General features: G+C 45.1%; 2 protein-coding genes across 8 annotated transcripts; both read left to right on the forward strand.

The window, feature by feature from the left end:
• The first annotated feature begins 428 nt into the window (after window positions 1–428).
• LOC127302754 (kinesin-like protein KIN-6) lies at window positions 429–11,497 on the forward strand. 3 transcript variants are annotated; one of them, XM_051333322.2, is made up of 21 exons: window positions 429–1,191; window positions 4,256–4,461; window positions 4,874–4,997; window positions 5,295–5,389; window positions 5,568–5,703; window positions 5,830–5,895; window positions 6,042–6,104; window positions 6,229–6,279; window positions 6,816–6,898; window positions 7,949–8,063; window positions 8,576–8,630; window positions 8,891–8,991; window positions 9,232–9,366; window positions 9,595–9,694; window positions 9,775–9,812; window positions 9,940–10,005; window positions 10,308–10,437; window positions 10,604–10,732; window positions 10,809–10,941; window positions 11,045–11,129; window positions 11,209–11,497. In XM_051333322.2, exons 1-21 carry the CDS (start codon window positions 526–528, stop codon window positions 11,314–11,316), a joined length of 2,685 nt encoding a protein of 894 aa, XP_051189282.1. In that variant the 5' UTR covers window positions 429–525; the 3' UTR covers window positions 11,317–11,497. The 3 variants fall into 3 exon arrangements, with proteins under 3 accessions (XP_051189282.1, XP_051189266.1, XP_051189274.1); XM_051333306.2 differs by having other exon boundaries at window positions 430–1,191; window positions 9,232–9,447; window positions 9,607–9,694; XM_051333314.2 differs by having other exon boundaries at window positions 431–1,191; window positions 9,232–9,447; window positions 9,607–9,694; window positions 10,818–10,941.
• A 1,163-nt stretch (window positions 11,498–12,660) lies between these two features.
• On the forward strand, window positions 12,661–16,101 carry LOC127302768 (pentatricopeptide repeat-containing protein At2g20710, mitochondrial). Of its 5 annotated transcripts, XR_007853099.1 has the most exons (4): window positions 12,661–13,023; window positions 13,094–14,324; window positions 14,988–15,274; window positions 15,754–16,101. XR_007853099.1 is itself a non-coding variant. In XM_051333358.1 (3 exons), exons 1-2 carry the CDS (start codon window positions 12,757–12,759, stop codon window positions 14,312–14,314), a joined length of 1,488 nt encoding a protein of 495 aa, XP_051189318.1. In that variant the 5' UTR covers window positions 12,661–12,756; the 3' UTR covers window positions 14,315–14,324; window positions 15,754–16,101. The 5 variants fall into 5 exon arrangements, 3 of the variants coding, with proteins under 3 accessions (XP_051189318.1, XP_051189297.1, XP_051189311.1); XR_007853097.1 differs by lacking the exon at window positions 15,754–16,101 and having other exon boundaries at window positions 13,094–14,892; window positions 14,988–15,466; XM_051333358.1 differs by lacking the exon at window positions 14,988–15,274.
• The last annotated feature ends 4,873 nt before the right edge of the window (window positions 16,102–20,974 follow it).

Below are 20,974 nucleotides of genomic sequence, written 5' to 3' on the forward strand. Positions count from 1 at the left end.
CCAAGATTCGTGCATCGTCTTCAACCTTGAGCACATCGAGCAGGAGGAGGAGGAGGGGAGCATGCTCCGAGCCGGAGTCGGTGACGACGCGGCTGGCCATGTCGGAGACGGCAACGATGATGATGGACCTAATGCGGGTGCAAGGTGACCCTTCGAAATAGGCTTTCGCCCCGCTATATTAATATAGCAACAACCGATTGTGGGAGCGGGATCTGCAGTGGAAGAGCCTCCCGCGGTCGGGGCGGCGCCCCGCGGCGAGGAGGGAAGAGGAAGCCATGCTGTGGAGGGGTTTCTTTCCGGGTTTGGGTTTAAGAAAAAGAAAATTTGGTTTTTTTTTTTGCTCAATCAGGGTTTTTGTATGCAGTTTTTGAGATTCCAAAATAAACTCGAAACGAGAAGACGGCGGAGGGAAATCGATTCGAATCCCTTGACGAACTCCCACTCCAAACTCCCAATCCCCTTCCCACAAACACGCTGCCTCCATTCCTTTCCATTCGGAGGCTAAACCAATCCCTCCCTGATATCATGGCTGCCTCACCGCCGCCGCCGACCACCGCCCGCCGGAACCGTACCCGCCGCGGCGAGCCGCCCTCGACCACGGCCTCTCCGCCGCCTCCCACCACCATCCGCCGGAACCCTCCCCGTCTCGGCAGGCCGCCGCCGACCCCGACTCCGACTCCGGCCCGCTCCACCAAATCAAAACCCAAATCCAAACCACTCTCACGCCTCCTCGACGAAGAAGTAGTAGTCACCGCCGCCGGCATTTCCCCCCTCCCCCCTCCTCCTCCCACTCCCCCCGACGACACTGCCCCTACTCCCGCTCCTCCTCCCACTCCCCCTGCCGACGCCGGCATTTCTCCTATCCCCCCTCCTCCTCCTCCTAACCCCACCGCCATCGTGCTCTCCTCCTCGTCGCAGTCGGCGGAGGAGCGGCTGAAGGTATACCTCCGCATCCGCCCCCTCCCGGCCCCGGAGCGGGAGCGCGGCGGCAAGCCTGGCGGTCGCCCCAAGGCCAAGGAGCAGCAGGCCAGGAAGCCACCCAAGCAGGCCGGGGACGGGGTCTGCCTCGTCGCCACGGGCCCCAACTCCGTCGCCCTCACCGTCCCGCAGTCCAAGCTCGTCGACCACAAGCGCGGCCGCACCGAGGTCTTCGACGGATTCTCCGCTGTCCTGCCACCTGACTGCTCGCAGGTATTATTGAAATCCCCCCCTTTTTTTCTCGAGAAAACACAAGAGATTTTGCGTTTTATTTCATTGAACACGAAGAAGACATCGGGATACAACCTCCAGATAGAGGGACACAAACACACACACACCACCGTCCTCACCAAGCGAAAACATTAGGCCTCGCCAAGCCTAGCCTCTAACCAAGAATGGCGAGGCAACAGGATCCGGGGCAGCAGGGCAGCGAGCCAGCGACACCGCCGTTGCAAGACGCCTCCGGGGACGTTTCATCTCCATGACTGCCTAGGCCAGACGTACCTTGCACCCATTGTGCCTAGAGAGTCGGCAGGTGAGAGGCAGGGCTTTGGCAGGAACTGCTGTAGAAGTGTCGGTGAAGTTCTCGCGCTGGCAGATGTTGCGCTCCATACATCCACCCCCTGTGTGGCACACTACTCCGGAGATGCATCGTCAACCTCCAAAAGCCGCATCTGGTACTCCACTCGCAGCCAAGGCAGCGCCTTCAAGAAGGGAGCGGCGCTGAGACGCTGCTGCTGCCCGGTCCGACAGGCCAGACCTGGAGTTTCCCCTGGTGCTCGAGGAGGAGGTCCGATCAGAGTCATGCCAACGCCTCCAAGGAGGTAACGGCGCCCTCGGGCGTCGCCGTTGACAGCGCAGGCCGCTGCCGCGCCGGGATTTCGCACTGACCCGAAGAACGAGGACCTCCGAAGACCATTCGATGCAGGGCAGACCAGAATTGACGAAGCAGGCCGCCGGAGAAGATTTCACGCGGGGGGGAAGCCTAGGAACTTGTCTTCGCAAGAGGGGCACCAACCCATGCAGTGCCTGCACCGCGCCGCCGTGGACAATGGCCATCGCCGCACCGGCCCGCAGCCTCCGCCGCCGGGATTCACCGGGGCATAGCAGAGCAGCCGCCGCTGCTCGCATGCTCGCACGCCGGGTGACCTTGACCAGCGACGGATGGGAGTTGGGTGTGAGGAGGGAGATAGCGGGAGGGGCAGCCAGCAGGTCCCGACGTCGCATGGACGCGTTGTGGCCGCAGCCCGCCCGGCCCAGATCAGGCCCAGATCGGGCCCGGGCGCCGCCTCCAGCAGGAGCGTTGCCACCAGCCGGCGTGCCACACAGCCTCTTGGCGCCCAACCGCCGCGCCGAAGCCCGCATCCGCTGCTCTTACACCACGCCGCCTCGCAGCCGCGCGACGTCGCCTCTCCGCGCGAAGAAGCTCCGTCGGGGTGCGCCACGCACGCAGCCCCCCGCCAGAGGCGGCGGCAGCCAGGGATGGAGGAGAGCGGGGGTAGTTTTCTAGGGTTTGGCAGTCGCCTTCGGAGTCGCCCGCGCGAGCGACCCGGGAGGCAGGCGGAATTTTCTTCTAAAAAATTCAATCTTCTAATGATGCCGATGATCCTCGGTTAGGGCTCCTTTGATTCATAGGATAGGAAAAGCATAGGATTGAGATGTCATGGATAGTTGAATCCTATAGAAGATGAGTTGTGTTTGATTGTGCCAAATAAAATTTTCCATGAGGTATGAACTAATATTTTATTCCTACTAGTTAGATGCCCGTGCTACGCTACGAAATAAATAAAACTATGGTGAAACATATGACTTCTAAAATAAAATTAAGTACTATAGAAAAATCGTATGAGTATTTAGCACTGCACTTGAATTAGTGGGCTCATCTCCTCTGTCCTACATCTGCATGGCATTCAAGCACCACACTGCATGCATAAGTTAATTACACACCTATTCTATTCATTCGGGTACGGTATTGATGGCCAAAAAGAGTACTCCAAAAATTATCAAGAGGGTAAAATAACTAATGTTCGTAGCATTTCACAATGCAACATGGCAGAAAATAACATCTGAATGTATGTCTCAGTGCCACCGAAAAAATGGTTGCATAAAAAATTAATACAAGATTACATTAATTATGCATCTAATTTCCTTGGAAGAAAAACGATGTACTGCACATATGACATAACTACAGAGTCATATGAATACGGTAGAAGATAGATACTTGAGTATGGCTTGAGTTTCATCTTTTGCGTGTTCTGTCCTGACACCGAAGAACAGCAAACATGAATAAAATTCTACATCGTGAGGTCTAATCAAGCACACCAAAAATTACTTTTCACTCTCGTACTATAGGTTTGTATTGGGCACCCAAAAAATCTTCCTTCGTTCCCCGACTCGAGTCTATCTCCACCCCCAAAATTCTCTTCTTTCTAGATTCGACCCGACGGAACATGTGGTTCCAGAAACAGCGATCTTACTGGCAGGGGTGCAGCCTCTAGAAGTTCCAACTACGGTAGGGACGGAGACTGCCGTGAAGGAGGCAGATGAAAAAATAAATACAACAAGGAGATATTAGTGGAGCTGCAAGACTTGGCATGGCCACATGCTTCTCATCCGATTGAAGAAAGGAAGAAGGTATGGAGATGAGAAGCATCAAGAGGAGGTGGGAGGAGCAAGATAATTGGCACAGGCGGCGGTGGAGGGATCGCTTCATGTCTTCCTTACGAAGGGCAAGTTGTATGGTCCCACTTGTCAGGCTGTGAGGGGCGAAGTGAACGGACGACCATGAACTGGGCTTTTTATAAGTAGGAAAGATAGGATTTGCAATACAAGATTCCTATATGATTAGTTCTATAGGATATGTTCCTATGAATCAAATAATTAGTGTAGAAAAAATTCCTATAGGATCTAAATCCTACACAATTCCTATACGAATCCTATGAATCAAAGAAGCCCTTACTATACCCAAGAAAAGTAACAAAACAAAACCCTTACAAATCAGGTCCATTCCGACCTGCATTTGCCCACAAGGCCTACGATGTTCGATCCAGTGCCCGGATTAGAATATGTTTGACCTGCATCTGCGTCTAGGCATTTTGATGTTCAGCTTCCTTACAATATACTGCTTATCATTCACTGCAAGGTTGTATTAGTTATACAAGACCAGTTATTATAGAACAAACATCTCTTTTTACCAGGCTGTTATTTTGATGATCTTAGTTCCTTCTCTGCCAATACATTTATTGAATGCTATTTAATTTCCCTCAACTCCATGCAGCATGACCTCTTCAGTCAGGTGATGAATCCACTTGTGGATGACTTTTTGGGAGGAAAGAGTGGCCTCCTGGTTGCAATGGGTCCGACTGGGTCTGGGAAGACGCATACCGTCTTTGGCACTGCAAGACATCCTGGTATTGTACCACTCACGCTACAGAAGATCTTCAATACAGAAGATGAAAGCGATGTTGGCAGTCAACCGACAAGGTACACCTGTTTTGGCGTTTTTACTACCAAATTAGTACAGTTAGTTATGTATAAGCTGCATATACTAATAGCGGGTCTGTGCTAGGATTGAGGACAAAGGATGCATCTCGAATCTAAATATACAATGGTTTATAAAATTATTTAAACATGCAAGTCTCTAATTTCTAAATAATAAAAAGGTTTACATTTCTGGATTTTAACCACAAACTTGTCCCTTTTAATTCATGCATGTAAGTGGACCTTGGTTTCTATGTAATAATATGGTACCCTTGCCCATCCTTTCTCGAATATCTCTCACGATCTGCAAAAATGCAAATCCTCGCTAGATTTTGTAGCTGTGGTGGATGCTTTAAATTCATTGCAAAAATGCAACTACTACTATCTCTTAACGAGTTCAATTTCATACTTCCAGATCGTTTTGCTTGTCAATGTTTGAGATACTTTCTGAAGGAAAAGCAGAAAGGATTCTCGACCTACTGTCTGATGCAGCTGACCTTGTCCTCCAGCAGTCATCTATAATTAAAGGTCTTAAAGAGGTACCTTCAAAATAATCACTTTGAAATTTGAATTTGCCTGATGGGGACATATATATGTTTACTCTGACGTTAGTTCAAATTATGTGACCGCAATTTCCTGATAATTTCAATTTGATGGTCAGAATTAAGATGAACGAGATGCCTATTCCCTGTCCTATTTCGCATTTCTTGCTGTAACTAGCCTTAATTTCGGACCCGATAGATAGGGTCTTGGAAAGACACATGCCATTTGACTTGCATTGCATATCAATACCAATATTCTTAGTGTCATGTAATAAGTTGTTCGCTGCTTTGCAGGTGGATATTTCAAATTTCATGGATGCTGAGAGCTTAGTTTCACGTGGTATGCTTAAGCGTAGCACAGCTGCAACAAATGCTAACAGCGAGTCAAGGCATGTTTTCTATACGCATTCGTTGACCTGATCTTTAATAAAAAATAACACTTTACCCTGAATAATGGGCATTATTGTTTCATTATCTTTCCTTTCTAAGTCTCTGCCTTTTGTTTTTCTTCTCAATCTTTGTAGTTGTATATGATCATGTTAAGATTAATTTCATAATGTGTTGCAGCCGATCACAGTGCATTATCACTGTACGTGCTACTCATAAAAATAATGACCTACAAAGTGAGCACCTGATTGGTGGATCTGTTCTGACCATAGCAGACCTTGCCGGCGCGGAGAGAAAAAAGAGCACCGGAAATATGGTCAGTTAATCTACCATTGTTTTAAGTACCTGTATTGTGTAGCAACAATCCTGAAACCATGCCATGCCACTTTTTCTTGTACTGGATATTATCCTTGGTCTACATTAATGTGATCTTTCCCTCCAGGGTTCAAGGTTGTTAGAGAGTAATTTCATCAACAACACATCCATGGTTTTTGGAAACTGTTTGAGGGTACTTCCAATTGCCTTGTCTTTTGTACCTCCTTTTTCACAGCACCTGCTGCTTTCCAAATAATGTACTTTTTTTTTGCTTATTTCTATTTTAGTGAATTATACCTGCCTGCTAATGATTGCCTTTTTCAACTCTGGCATTTGCAGGCTTTGTTAGATCATCAGAAAAATCAGAAGAAAACCTTGGAAAAACATTTCAAGAACTCAATGGTATATTACTGACCATATATTATTTTGAAATAAGTGAAATACAGATCACAGATTTCGTTTGTAACACATACGTTTATTTGTAATTCTCTTTTTTATTTGTCCTAAATATTTTGCATTTTGATAGTTGACAAGGTACTTGAGAGATTATCTGGAAGGAAGGAAGAAAATGACACTTGTAAGACACTTTGAACTGAAATGATCTGCTTTTCACATCAACTGCTCCTTAAATGCCATTCTTGAATAGTTGAAATGTTCTATTGAATACACTTCATTTTATCAATAAAGAATGTTTTAAAATTCACTTAAAAAAGTAGGCAGGACTATGGAGCTCACAAGTGGGAATTCCATGTGAGGAGTTTGGTGTGAGCACTCGTTATGCCCCAGACAGGAATAATGGTTCCATGGATAACGGTGTTAGGTCTAATTTTGGATGAGGCCAGTTCCTAAAGAATTATTTTATTTGCATTTGTTATAATGTCCCTAAGTATAACTTCAGTGAGGTTGATGTGCATCTGTCATTGGCTACTGTGAAGGATAACTGAATGTTACCTTTTCAATCGAGGCACATTTTCACATGTCATTTGCAGTCTCTATTTTGTATGCTAAAAGAGTTGTCAGTTGGCATTTGCAATATTACTCTGAGGTCTACAACAGTGTATATTGTCTATTGATTAGTTCACATTTTTAATTATCATTTCTATTGTTTCTCAGATTTTGAATGTGAAACAAGGAGATGATGATTACTCGGATACATCATATTTGCTCAGACAAGCATCTCCTTACATGAAAATAAGGTATTATTATCTGAACAATGCTCTTTTATTCTCCCCGTCTATTATGTTCTTAAAAAGAAAGGGGAGGAAAACATGGGAGTGTGATGCATCTTACTTCACTAATTAGAGTTATAACCTAGTCTTGTTTACGCAGATCAGTCCTAGTGTAACAGTTATCATATTTCCTATCAGGGTTAGATAAAAGAATGTAAGGAGCAAAACTCCTATCTAAGCCTTGAATGCAACCATTAACAGATATTTGTTTCTTGATACGTCGCTTATAGAAATGCTTAATATTTATTTTATGGAATTAGAGAAAGAGGTGTAAGAAGACCAAATCATAGAAATTTCATTGCAAGAAATTAGGAACCAATAACACATGGGCTCAGGACTTGACCTTTTAACAAATTTTTGTATGGTCTGTTTTCAATTGTCAAATGCAAGAGGGGATATAAGAGAGATTGGGGCAGGGAACATAAGCTTCTTTTGTCATTTCTAAATTCTGTTCCTCCCAATGTCAGAGCGAGCCTTACTATTTGGAAATATGATACTTCAGTATTACTCCCTCTGTTCATTATTATAAGATGCTTTAGGTTTTTTCGAAAATGCATGTATCTAGACGTGTTTCAGTGTGTAGGTTCACTCATTTCGGTCCGTATCTAGTCCAGATTGAATTATCTAAAACATCTTATAATAGTGAACGGAGGGAGTATGTTATGCAAGAGAGGCTTCTGAAGGAAATGTGATGAAGGAAGTGAGCCTAGCTTTCTTAGGTGCGGGAGTGGATGTACAATCCCACGACCCCTGGGCTCAAGTCCTCAAGGACCTGAATTTGAGTCCCTATTTTCTCTAAACAAAAAATGAAAGCTAGATGAAGAAGGCATAGTAGTAATTACCTAGTCCAATGGGACGCTTTTCAAGAATGTGCTTGCTCTTAAGACAAAGCTTGAAGTGCTTAGTGTTGCTTAAGTTTATGTTGGTCATTCTGTTGCATTCGCCAGAAAACATTTATACACACATGCATTTATACCATTCATTCATTATTCATTTTATTTCATGTTATCTTTTCAGATACACCAGCCTTGACGATTCTTCTGACTTGGCTTCCCAAAAGAGAAGCAGTGTTTCTCTGATTTGCCAAGAAAACAAGAAAAGAAGAAAAGTTCATAAGCCTGAAGCTCTTACGGTACAAATTGCTGTTTAATTTTCTAGTGATTTCAGCCCATTTAACTTATGTACTGTGCAGAGCCTCCATTAATTACTGCTACATTGAGATGTTTGGTTGTGGTGCATGTTGATTTCACAGTTTTGTTATGGACAAATCTTTAAATATCTTGGCCTAGTCCCTCTATGAACTAAAGGTTTATTGTTTTCTTCCATGTTGATCATATTATTTGACCAATAACATCTCCCATATGATATGATTCAAAACAGCTACTCTTGTTTCCATAGAATGAAGTGCTATATCTTGAATGATCAATGTGCCAATTTTTAGTGTTTAGTTCAGAAACCTATACTAAATAAGGACTCAAAGGCCCAAATATTCTATTGAGTGCCCTTGTCTCAAATATCCCATCATGTTTTAGTTTACAACTATTATTTCTGATTCATGATCTCTGGACTCTAGTAGAAACATGGAACATTTCATATCTTGGTTGGAGTTTTTGAATGAACCATCTGCTGTGTTATGTTCTGCAGGCTGAAGGAAAGGGCAGCGTTGATAAATCTGATGAAATTAAACTTTCTGAAAAAGGTTCTCTTTACCCTCACCATTATTTGATTTGTTTCAATGGCTCATCTCATGCATTTGGTTTTGACCAAGATCGCGGAGCTGATGATATTGTTGGCCTTTATGTCTTAGTTTTGATCCTGGTTCTTGAATCGTACTTTTGATTGCAAACCACATTGTTTGTATAATGTACCTGAACATGTCTTCAGCAATCAGTATATTAATAAGTAACTCTTATCGCGACATTCATCTAACATTATGTCTTTTTTCATGTATGCCTACAGATGAATTTCTCAATTCAGAGCTGCAAAGAGTGTCCCGAAATGAACAAATAATGAAGAACCTTTTCAGGGCCCTATGGGCTGTTTCAAAACAAAAACTTATGGTAATCTGCAGTAGATTTTGTTTCTTATGTATGTTTAGTTTGCTGAAGCTCTTTAGTATGGTAATCCCTGTGGACGGCTAATATAGTCAGCATGCTGATGCAATCTACTTGTTGTACAACTCATTATTGTAAACGTAGCAATCCTGAATGTTTTGTGATTGTTTATAGTTGTTAAGTAAATTGGCAAATTCTTCTGGCAAACTTTCTTTCTAATTCGCCTCTATCCATGTATTTTATTAGGAATCTGAGAGCGCAGCTAGAAGCATGAAAGAATTGCTCAGTGAGAAAGACAACCAAATTAGAGAGCTGAAAAAGGAGTTGAATGACCTTAAGTCTTGTTCACACGAGAAGTTTCCGGTTGATGAAGATACCCCTGGTCAAGCTGCTCTAAGCTCGGCTTCTCAATCTAATCAAACTGACATGGGATCCAATGACGTTGCATTCGATGATTTCAATGTAAGTTAAGGAGACTTCAACTTATAGTACCTGACTTTTACTGTTTATTTAGTGCCTTTTGTTTTCATGATATATGACTTGGAAACTGGAGGTATATAGGGTTGGGTATTTTTCTGCTATTCCAAGCAATAGTTAAATATGCTTTTGTTTGTTCTACAGTTGGGCACTGAGTTAGTAGTAGAAGAGGTGTCAGAAGAATTCAGATGTTATGATTCTGAAAAATCTTCAGCTAATTCTGACAAGAAAGGTTTGTATGTTCGCAACAAACGCGTCCTGATCCATACCATCAAATGGTTGTTTGGGTTCTGAATCCATTTTTTATAACAGGGAAGTTCGTTGACTGTGATACCTCAAGATATCTGAAGGTTTGATAGTTATCCTTTGACTTTCTGCACTCCCTTATGACCACATAGTTCACCATTGTGATGCTACCTAGTGTCAAGTAAAGTCGCCGAATCTTGTACTGATGCACAATATCCTCATATTTTCTAGACAGAGGAACCGTGTACTTCTGATGCTTTTGCTCCCAAGTGCAATGTCCAAAAGGAAAGTACCAAGGTGAACAATTTTCTTTCACTTTCTCTTGTATGAAGAAGTTGTTTCGTGTCGCATTGAGCATAGCTCTTGTGCTGAGAAATTCCAAGAATGGTTGATGGAGCACAATTAATAATACTACTCCCTCCGTCTATTAAAAGGTGTCGAAGGTTTGTCTAAATTTAGATGTATCTATACACTAAAAAGTGTCTAGATACATTTGAATTTAGATAAAATTTTGACATCCTTTTATCGACAGAGGTAGTACATATGCTCGCAGTACAACTGGGATTTTTTTTTTTTACCTTCTTAGCCTCTTATTTCAGATAATGGGACAAATGGTTGATAAGAAATTGGATAATTCTGAGAGTTTCTCTGAACAAGCATCTGTGCATGATGTTGCTGTAACACATGCAACCAGGCATTTCGATCATCCATCTGATCAAAGCTTTACAGGTTGGTTAAATTTCTCTGTTTTTCTTCTTGCTGAATAATTTAACATGGTAACATCCACGGGAATTAGAAATCATATATTATAATGGTGCGCAAACTGAATCTCCACTTTGCATGACAGCTCTTAAACTGCTCGACAATAACTGAAATACAAGTACCATTTCTGCAGATCATCATATACTTCCATGTATAAAGAGTGAACATGCCAACCCGTCCCCACATGGTTGTGGTCCCATGGAACTACGTGAAGAAGAGTTAAGCAAACTGGAGGATAGTCAACATGACGTTGATGTAAAAGGTTCAAAGTTGTTTCTCATGCCTGTTTTTTTGTTGGTAATGATGCACTTTGTTTAAGAATTACCTGTATGCCGAAGGAACTACAGATGAGAAACAGAACTGTCCGTCACAAGTTATTAAAGATAAAGGGGACCATCAGGCAGAAGGAATCACAGATAAAAAAGAGGACCTTTCTGCTTCCCAGCCTAGGAAGACAAAGAAAAATACAAGGTGAGTGAGTGTATTTACTGCAAGAGGAGATGCTTGCTTGTAGGAATCAGCTTGATAGTAAACATTTTTACAACAATCTGTGGGTGTGGTTTGGTAAAAGCAGGAGGTTGCTGCCGATATCGGCCATGATGCTAAAAGATTTCACCGGGCACAACATGGATGTTGCCGCGGATGCGAAGAGGGCAGCGGTACATTTTTCTCACAATCTCTATATGAATGTGCTTGGATTTAGGGTCTACCAATTTGTAACATGTGTTGGTAATGCAGGATGTAGGCGGTAAATCGTCAGGTGAGGCTGCTCCAGGTGGGAGATCGGAGAAGCTAATTCAGCTGCTGAAAGCCCGTCCGGTCACTAAGAATCACCACCGTTGCTAAGCCGTACACTAGAATTTATTTTTTGTTTTGTTTAGGAAGAGAAAGATGGCGTAACAGATAGTGAAATCATGTCCACTTGGTGCTTTGTCTATATCTCCACGGTACTTGCTTTTATATGACTTCTGTGAACCCGGTTTAAGGCCAATCATCGGATGAAAGGGAAAATTTGAAGTCCCTGTCAGAGCCAAGTTCTGTAAATCTGTTTATGTGCTCGTAAATTTCTGTGGCCATAACCCAAGACAAAAGTTCTGCTCTCGTCCTCTCCCCCTACATCACACCGCAGAGAAATGTGATCCCTTCTACTTCAGCGGTGGGTGAGGGAAACCTTGGCCCCTTGTGTTAGGCCTGTAAATAAGGGCAGGTCTGGGTTTTTCGAGTGGGGTTGTATGGTGGTATTGGCAACATAGGGTCAAAGTGTACAACTCGCCTGGGTTCCATCATCTTGGTCGTGCTTCGGAGTGAATTATGACTTCACTTATCCTATCTGACTATGTTTACTAGGTTAGCCCGTTTTCTTGAGTTCTACATTATATTATAAAAGTTTTAAGCAACAATAAACTAATCCTAAAAATTCAGGTACTCCCTCTGACCGGAGGGAGTAAGAAATACTATGTTTTTTTTTTTTGAAATTATTCATGGCATGGAAGTTCATTGTGTTATCTTAAGATATTTTTCTTTTTACCTTTTGCAACCATTTCGATTTTTGAAACATTACACTTTTTTCTCTTCTTCTCTAACCAATATTTCTATTAGATATGTTTAGCAAACTATTTTTTATTTATTTTGGAAATCCAAAAAATCTTTAGATCAACCATGCATAAGAGTATCTCCAACATATGATGTAAACAAAAAAAGAAACACATTGGGCAAAAAACTGTAATAGATGCCCAAACCAAAAATAAAAAAACAAGGCCTAATTTTTTTTACAGCCCGCACTAAAATTTGCGTTTGCTGATGTAAATATATGGCACCAAATGTAGTTTTACAATGAGCCCTAAAACATATCTTCGGCCGCTCGAAGCCCAATCACGAATTGCCACTTCCGAGCGCCACTCCTCACCATTGGATTATTACATGTTTGAGTGATCCTATTTTGCATCATCTAATTGCTGCCCAAAATTTGATGCCCAAAAAAGTGGCAAAACACAAAAAGTTATGCCCTATAATCCAGAATATTTTTGAGAATCATTCCCACTTCTTTCCTAAATAATAATGTTTGTCGAGATCAGATACACCTATGAACTAGTGGTTTTTTTTTTTTTTTTTTTTTTTGAGACTAACCTATGAACTAGTGGTAAAATTAACCAAACCAGCCTACCAGCCTCGGTAGATGTTCCAAAACCCCATTCTGCAGAAAAGCCCATTTAGCAGCCCAATGCCCTTTCCCCAAACCCTCACACTCCGCCGCCCGCACCAAACCGCCGGAGCGCCCGCGCCACCATGCACCGCCTCCTTCCTCCTCGCGTCGGCCTGCTCCGACGCCTCTCCACGGCCGCCGAGGCCGCCGCCTCCCCACCCCATCCACCACCGCAGCCGCGGGCCGACTCCCTGTATCTACGGGTCGCTGCCGCAGTGATCCCGCGCATCCCGCTGACCCCCGTGCTGGAGCAATGGGCCGTCGCCGAGGGCCGCGCCGTCGAGAAGCACGACCTCCAGGCTATCATCAAGAAGCTCGTCCTCCGCCGCCGCTTCTCCCACGCGCTTGAGGTCTCAATCACCCTAACCCCGAAGCGAACACTCTGCACCTCGCTTTTGCTGATTCGTTGTGCTCTTGCAGCTGTCCCTGTGGATGACCGACCGGCGGCACTTCCCCCTGTCGCCCGGCGACGTCGCCTACCGGCTGGAGCTGCTCACCAAGGTGCACGGCCTCCAGAGTGCCGTGGCCTACTTCGGGGGCTTGTCAGTTCAGCTCAAGAAACCTCAGTGCTACGGCTCCCTCCTGAAATGCTACGCGGAGGCCAAGTCCGTCGAGGAGGCTGAAAAGCTCTTTGCGGATATGCAGAAGATGGAGATGATGAGTTCATATCCTTACAATGTGATGATGAAGCTTTACTTGGAGTTGGGGCAGGTTGAGAGGGTGCGCACCATGTACAAGGCTATGGAGGAGAGTGGCATCAAGCCTGATGTATTCACTGTCGACACTCTGTTGAAGGTGTATGCAGCTGCTGAAGATCTCAATCGGGTTGAGGAACTTCTTGAGAAGTCCGATCCGAAGATGCTGAGTTGGCATTCACATGCCAGTGTAGCCAGGCTTTTCATGAAAGCTGGGCTCCAAGGAAGGGCCTTGCAGGCTATTGAGGAATCTGAAAAGCGGATTAGTCCGAAGAATGGCAGGGTTGCATACGGGTTCTTGCTTTCTATGTGTGCTGATTTGGGAATGAGTAGCGAGGTGGACCGCATTTGGAATGCCTATAAGTCCAAAGTGCCGACATGCAACACGATGTATATGTGCAGGATAAGTGTGCTGCTTAAGATGAATGACATCGATGGGGCTGAGAACGCCTTCAGAGAGTGGGAAAGTAGGTATGTTCACCATGATATCCGGCTAACTAACCTACTGCTAAATGGCTACTGTGCAAATGGCCTTATGGAGAAAGCAGAAGCTCTCGTGGATGAAGCCATTGCCAAAGGGAGGACACCTTACGCTAATACTTGGTATAAACTGGCTGGTGGGTTTTTCAAGGATGGCCAGGTGTCAAAGGCGGTGGATCTGACAAGGAAAGCTCTTGCTTCTGCAACTTCTGAATGGGAACCTGACCAGACAAATGTGCTAATGAGTCTGGAATATTTCACGGATCAAAAGAATGTTAAAGCAGCTGAGGAAATAGCAAGCCAGCTGCGGAGTTTGGTACCTTTGACAAGGGAGGTTTACCATGGTTTACTCAAGACATATGCTCATGCAGGACAGCCAGTGTCAGATTTACTTGATCGCATGAATAAAGATGGTTTTGAGGCTAATGAAGAAACAAATAGAATCATTGCTGGAATATGCCGGTAGATATGCGCAGGTTCCTATCATTGAACAATTTCTTTGGTTGTTTTGCTAGTTTGATTTCCTCCAGTGCTTAGTGCTTACCTAAGGCATTGCAGTTATTTAACCTTCTATGTGATGGCCTCACAGGGCAGAGGGGATATCAAATACACCATCCGTCCACAAAAGGATGTCTCAACTTTGTCTAAATTTGCATGCACCTACACACTAAAACATGTCTAAATACATGATATTTTGATAAAGGCGAGACATCCTTTTTAGGATGGAGGGAGTATATCGTTAGAGTATGGTCATTTCAATTAATATGGAGATCTGTATTTTTGTTAGTATCAGATAAAATATCATGTAATGCAATTTTTCAGTACTGGCAAATCATTCTTTTAAGTCATTCTTCCTTAATTTCATCTCAATTTATACATTTTTTTACTTAAGATATCACTATGGCTTATCTTCATCATATTCTTCCACTTGAGGCCTAACTGCTCCTATGTTTTTTCTGTTTTCGTGGCATTCAAAAGTTCCAATTGGAACACGTCTGGCAGAAGCTGGTAGCTTGATAATGATTGTATAATAAACCTGAGAATGTAGGCAAATCTCATGATAGCTTCTTATTGAAGTAAATTGCACAATAACCTTTCATTCTTTGCTTGAAGTACTTGTGTTTTTTCTCTCTGGACAGATGACTCTTCCAATATGGGAGAGATGGCTGATTTTATTTTGGATCTAGGCGGTGGCAAGTTGTGCCTGTAATGGCCTTCATTTTGTCAATCCGGACCACTAGCATCAGCAACGCCTTTTATCTGTCACTTACCAAGCAAGCCAGGGGGAATCATGATTGGGATCACTTTGAAAAGTAGCCAAGACTGGATGGGGATAACAATCAAAGTTGCTGCTGCAATGAAGTGTGGTGAACTGTTTCAGTATATGGATGGTAGTTCTTGTATTTCAACCATCACTTGGGCACATGTTAATTTCTGACTTTCGACCAAAAATGTAGTTCCTTTCCCATGAAAGTGAACAGTTAGAACTTAGAAGTAGTGTGCATTTCACATTCGCAAACCCAGTTTGATTCCTGTAATCCGCGGCACTTCATGTGGGATGACCAGATGAGGCAGTAATATGCCACTCACTAGAATTGCATCATGATATTTACTTTCAGGCCTAGCTTTTTGAGAAAATAATTTAAGCATCGAAGTTAACTTATACACGAGAACCTTATCAGAACATTGGAGAACATGTGTTGTTGTTTTCCAAGATTGCCCCCCGCCCTCCTGATGGGGACATGCCAGCAAAAGGTTTCCCCCCCCCCCCCCCCCCCCCCTCTCCAAGCAACAGGTACACTTTCTCTGTTTATGGCTCATTGTGAAGCCATGCGAATTGAGTTGTGTTGCTTTCACTTCAAAAGGAAATAAAAAATATTTGTTGATATGTATTTCATTTTGTAGGGTGTGTCCAGTACTCCAGTCAGCCATCAACCACCCATCCATCGTCCATGAAGACCATGTGATATGAATACATCCTCAATGAATGAGCTGTTCCTCTACGTGACTTAAGTTTTGCGTGTGATCTTCCTCTTGGGTGTACGCTGGCTGCCGTATATCCATGGTGAAGATTGAAGATTTTAAATTTGATATTAAAATGTGATGTGGATTCTCAAACGCTGGATCACAACGAAATGCTACAATATTTTCATTTTTCTTTGGTTGCGTAGGGTCCTAGTTTTGCGCATATAAAATTCTCACCAGCATCAAGGTGTAACCGGATCTTTGCTCAAAGAATGTTTTAGTAGATCATCCTATGCGTGGTGCAACGAGAGGTTGTCGACAGATGAATTACAGGTATAAACCTGTCTCGAGCTGTGGTGCAAACTCTGAATTGCCAATGATCATGCTATGCTGTGGCGATTTCCACGTTCCAAGGTCGACATATTTGTATTAGACGACTGAATTTATTTACTACTGGTTTCTTCTGCAAAAACGTGTACTCTTTTTTATCCTCAACCTTCAACTGATGAATCAAGAACACGAGAAGCTACTCTATATGTTTTTGATTTTATAAACTTCACGTTCAGTTGTGCACGATCAGAAAAGTTGGCACTCAACAATTTGTCATAAAATTTACAATCAGCAGCCAAAACGAAAAACGTAAGTCTCACTTCCTGCAGAAGTTCAGAATCTTCCATCTTTGGAAGTGTCAGTGGACTATCATACAACTTACAAATCTGCAGAAAAGCATCTATAGAGTTTCACATGCATATCATAAAATTTCTGTCGATTCACTGATAAGCTTCCATCTTCAGAATTTCTGTCAGCAGCGTATCATAAAATTTACAAATCCGCAGAAAAAATATAAGAGCATTCCCTGCAGACGTGGACAACATAGTCATTTTTCATTCTTGAGATGTGGTATAGTGACGGCAACCCATTGGGGCATAGACATCCAGGCCTGTGGCGACGGCGACAGCCAAACCAGACTTGATCAAAATCTCAGCCTGTGTCCACAGTCAATCTGGACTTGACCAAAAACAATTGGTTTATTTTTTTTTTTTTTTGAAAGATCCAACAACTTGTTGGCTTTCGATTTTCATTAGAAGGTAGAGATAATTACATCGCGGCCGTTGGCCAAGGTATAAAGGAAAAAGAAGTTAAAAGAAGGCAAAAACCCCTAAGAAGGCAGGGTAGAGCAGGATCTCAGGGTGGCTCCCAGATCAAACGCTGAAGCTTTTTCGCTCCCGCAAAAGCCCAGCCATTGGCTTCATCCTCAATCCGATGCAGCAGCTGCCGAAGGGAGCTGGCTTTGTCTTTGAAAATGCGAGCGTTTCTTTCAGTCCACAGTTCCCAAAGGACGAGAATGATGACCGATTTAACACCGTCTCGGTGATCAACATGCGTTGCAGCTATCATTGCATGCCACACATCATGCATATTGTCGCAAGCGCTCCAAGCTCTAGGGAAAAAAAAAAAAAAACAATTGGTTTAGCAGGCAATTTCTGTTGGATAGACGCATAAATCCATATGCTCCACATCACTACTGATCCATCCTCCAGACAGTTAATGTACAACGGACTATCATAGCAGGCAACATTCAAAACATACAACAAATTACATTTGAAGAAACCTTGACATCCAGGAAGCAAATAACTGATGACACATATAGTATGTTGACATGTCATAAGGTACCATGATAAATTGATAATACTAAGTGCAAACATGGACAATATCTAAATTTGGACAACAGAAAAAATGTGAGAGGCAAGGAATAAACTTGAACAGGCAAACTCCTATTTCAACATCTACCCTACAAACGGATCAGCTAAATCCAAATCCTGGACATGAATGTTCTTTGAAATATCGCGGATACATCTATCGGTTGTGAAATGAAACCGAGCACCTCTTGACGCCCTATCTGCCAACTTAAGCATGGCCAGCTGTTTCGCAACAAACTCCGCATCATTGGCTTCAATATGAAATGTCATTACCTGTAGCGCTCTCGCGTTAAGCACGAAAAAATTGGCAAAGTTAACTTCAGACTTGATGCCCAAATAAGATTCCAGCACTATCTTCTTCAGATTGATGTGAAGATTCTGATGTTTACGACGCCAAAAATTTCCTGGCCTAGATCCACACCCAAATCTTGACTGAAAAAGAGAACATGGTATAACAACAAATCAACCACTTGAGAAACATTAGACATGTCAAAACAAGAGCTGAACGCTATGAGCAATCCAGGAATATTGGTCACCTTGTTATAAATATACAGCTTTTCCAAGCAAGGAAAGCATCTCATCAACTCGATAACCTTATCCAAATCAAGAGGACTCATATCAAGAGCCAAGACCTTGAGAGTGTGCACCACCGACATCAGACTATGAGCGCGCAATCCCTTCATCGAGCATGAAATGAAATTCAGCATTAGGCCATTTATTTACAATGAAAGATTATATATAAGTTCTCTACACAATAGGTGATACCTTAACAACCGTGGAGTAGTGGTAATCTGCGCTACTAAGCCAGCCTAAGGTGCCGAGCTTCGGAGCGGATGTCACCAACACATGCAGTCCATCAAGAAAATTAAGTCGGAGCAGCCTCTCAAGACGAGGCGCATTCTCGATTACGAGTTCTTTGAAGTGGGGCTCATCTGACCAGCGCCAACCAACAAGCACACCGATGCTCCGAGGGCAGGGTGAGTTGATCCGGAGGCAGCTGAATCCCATGCTGTAGTGGATCAGCAAGCACTCCAGGAGAGGGCAGCTGGCAATCTGTTAGATTGCACATATTATATTTATATTTACAGTAGGACTGTATTGTAATTGTAACTAAACCCTAGGCCTCTGGCCAATTATATAAACACCGGAACCCCACGTCATTATACGTGTGAGACTTCCCCCAAAATCCTTCTACATGGTATCAGACTGATCTCGGTCCTACCCTAGCCGCCGCCGCCCTAGGTCGGGCCGCCGCCACCCCTAGCCCCACCCCACCTTCCGCTGCCATGGAGCTCACCGCCCTCACCGACGGGACCTCCTCTGCCCCTGCGGCCGCTTCGGACGCCGCCCTCGTACCCGCCGGCGCCCCACGTCACGCCGGCCCCGTGCTCCTCTCCTTCGCCGCCGGGAACTACTCCAAGTGGTGCATCTACATGCGCGCTTCCCTGGGCCGCTCCGGCTACCTCGGCCACGTCGAAGGCACCGTCGCCGCCGCCCCCACCGACGCCGCGTGGGCCACCGCCGACTACACCGTCCTCAACCACCTCCACGCCGCCATCGACGAAGACGTCGCGGACATGATCCTTGCGGGGAATCAGACCGCGCGTCAGCTGTGGCTCGCGGCACGCGACCTCTTCACCGCGAACAAGGCGAACAAAGCCATCTACCTTGACAATGACTTTCACCAGCTTGTGCAGGGATCCCTCTCCATCCACTAGTACTGTCGCCGCCAGAAGCACCTCGCCGATGCACTCTCCGACAACGACTCTCCCGTGAGTGACCGCGCCCTCGTCCTCAACACCCTGCGCGGCCTCGGCCCTCGCTTCGCCTCCGCCGCCACGGTCATCTCCATGACCGACCCGCTGCCAACCTTCCTCCGCACCAGGGCGATGCTCCTGATGGAGGAGATGCAGCAGGCCAACGCGGCGGCCACCTCCGCCACCACCGCTCTCGTCGCCCAGGCCCGCGGTCCCGCCTCTCCATGCCCCGGCCCCGGCTGCCGCGGTGACGGTCCCGCTCCTGGCGCGGGCGCCGAGAAGGGCAAGCAGCCGGCCAAGCAGAAGGGCCGCACCGGTGGACACCAGGGTGGAGGCGCCACCCAGGGCACCCAGCCCGCCCGCACGCCGGCCCCGACTGGCCCGTGGGTCTGCTTCTCCCCGGGTGCTGGACAGTGGCGCGCCCCCTCCTCTGGACAGGGCATCCTGGGCCCTCGCCCCCAGGCCTACACCGCCACCGCGCCGTCAACCTCGACGACTACGTGGGACAGCTCGCTCTTATCGCCGCCCTCAACAACCTCGCGCTTCAGCAAGGTGGTTGGGTCATGGACTCAGGCGCGTCCTCACACATGACCAACGACGATGGTAACCTCACTCGTTCCTCCCCCCTTCGCACTCCTCACTTCGTCACCGTCGGGGATGGCACCACCATCCCTATTGCCTCTTCTAGTTTCACCTCCTTTCGCACACCTTCTGGTCACGTCTTTCGACTCAACCATGTACTCCTAGTACCGCACATTATTCGCAATTTGCTTTCGGTTCGCAAGTTTACCCGCGATAATATGTGTTCCATTGAGTTTGACGCCTTTGGTTTCTCTGTGAAGGACCTGAAGACCCGTCGCGTGATTCTTCGTTGCAATAGTGACGGAGATCTCTACACTTTTCCCGGGAGGAGCAGCTTTCACCGTTCTTCTTCCACCGCTTTGGTCGTCACCGCCACCGCCGAGTTATGGCACCAGCGTCTTGGACATCCTGGGTATGATGCCATGTCGGCTCTTCAGCATCTAGATTTTATCAAGTGTAATAAATTTAATCGTACTCGGGTGTGTCATGCATGTCAGCTTGGTAAGCACGTCCGTTTACCGTTCGTCAGTCTACAACGTCTAGTGCCATCTTCGATTTGATACATTGTGATTTGTGGACATCGCCAATTATAAGCACCTCTGGTTTTCGATATTACCTTGTCATTGTCGACGACTATTCTCACTTTTATTGGTCTTTTCCACTTCGCAACAAGTCTTGTACTGCCCGCACTCTCGAAACTTTTTTTTGCTTATGCGCGCACACAGTTTGGTGTTACTATTCGCTCTCTCCAGACAGATAACGATACCGAGTTCCTCAACAAGACTGTTGATACTCTCCTCACCACCCACGGCATCGCCTTACGGCTGTCATGACCATACACCTCCCAGCAAAACGGTAAAGCCGAGCGTGCCATTCGTACCATTAATGATACTATGCGCACCCTTATGTTACAGGCTCACATCCCAACTCCTTTCTGGGCCGAGGCTCTGGCTACTGCCACATACTTGCTTAATCGCCGTCCTAGTACAGCCATAAAATCCCAGGTAACCTACACACGTCTCCATGGTCGTCCTCCCTCATACACTGATCTTCGAGTCTTCGGTTGCCTTTGTTATCCTAACATTGCGTCCACCGCCCCACACAAGCTCAGTGCACGTTCCA

The sequence above is a fragment of the Lolium perenne genome, chromosome 1 (assembly GCF_019359855.2).
Source record: "Lolium perenne isolate Kyuss_39 chromosome 1, Kyuss_2.0, whole genome shotgun sequence".
NCBI lineage: Eukaryota > Viridiplantae > Streptophyta > Magnoliopsida > Poales > Poaceae > Lolium > Lolium perenne.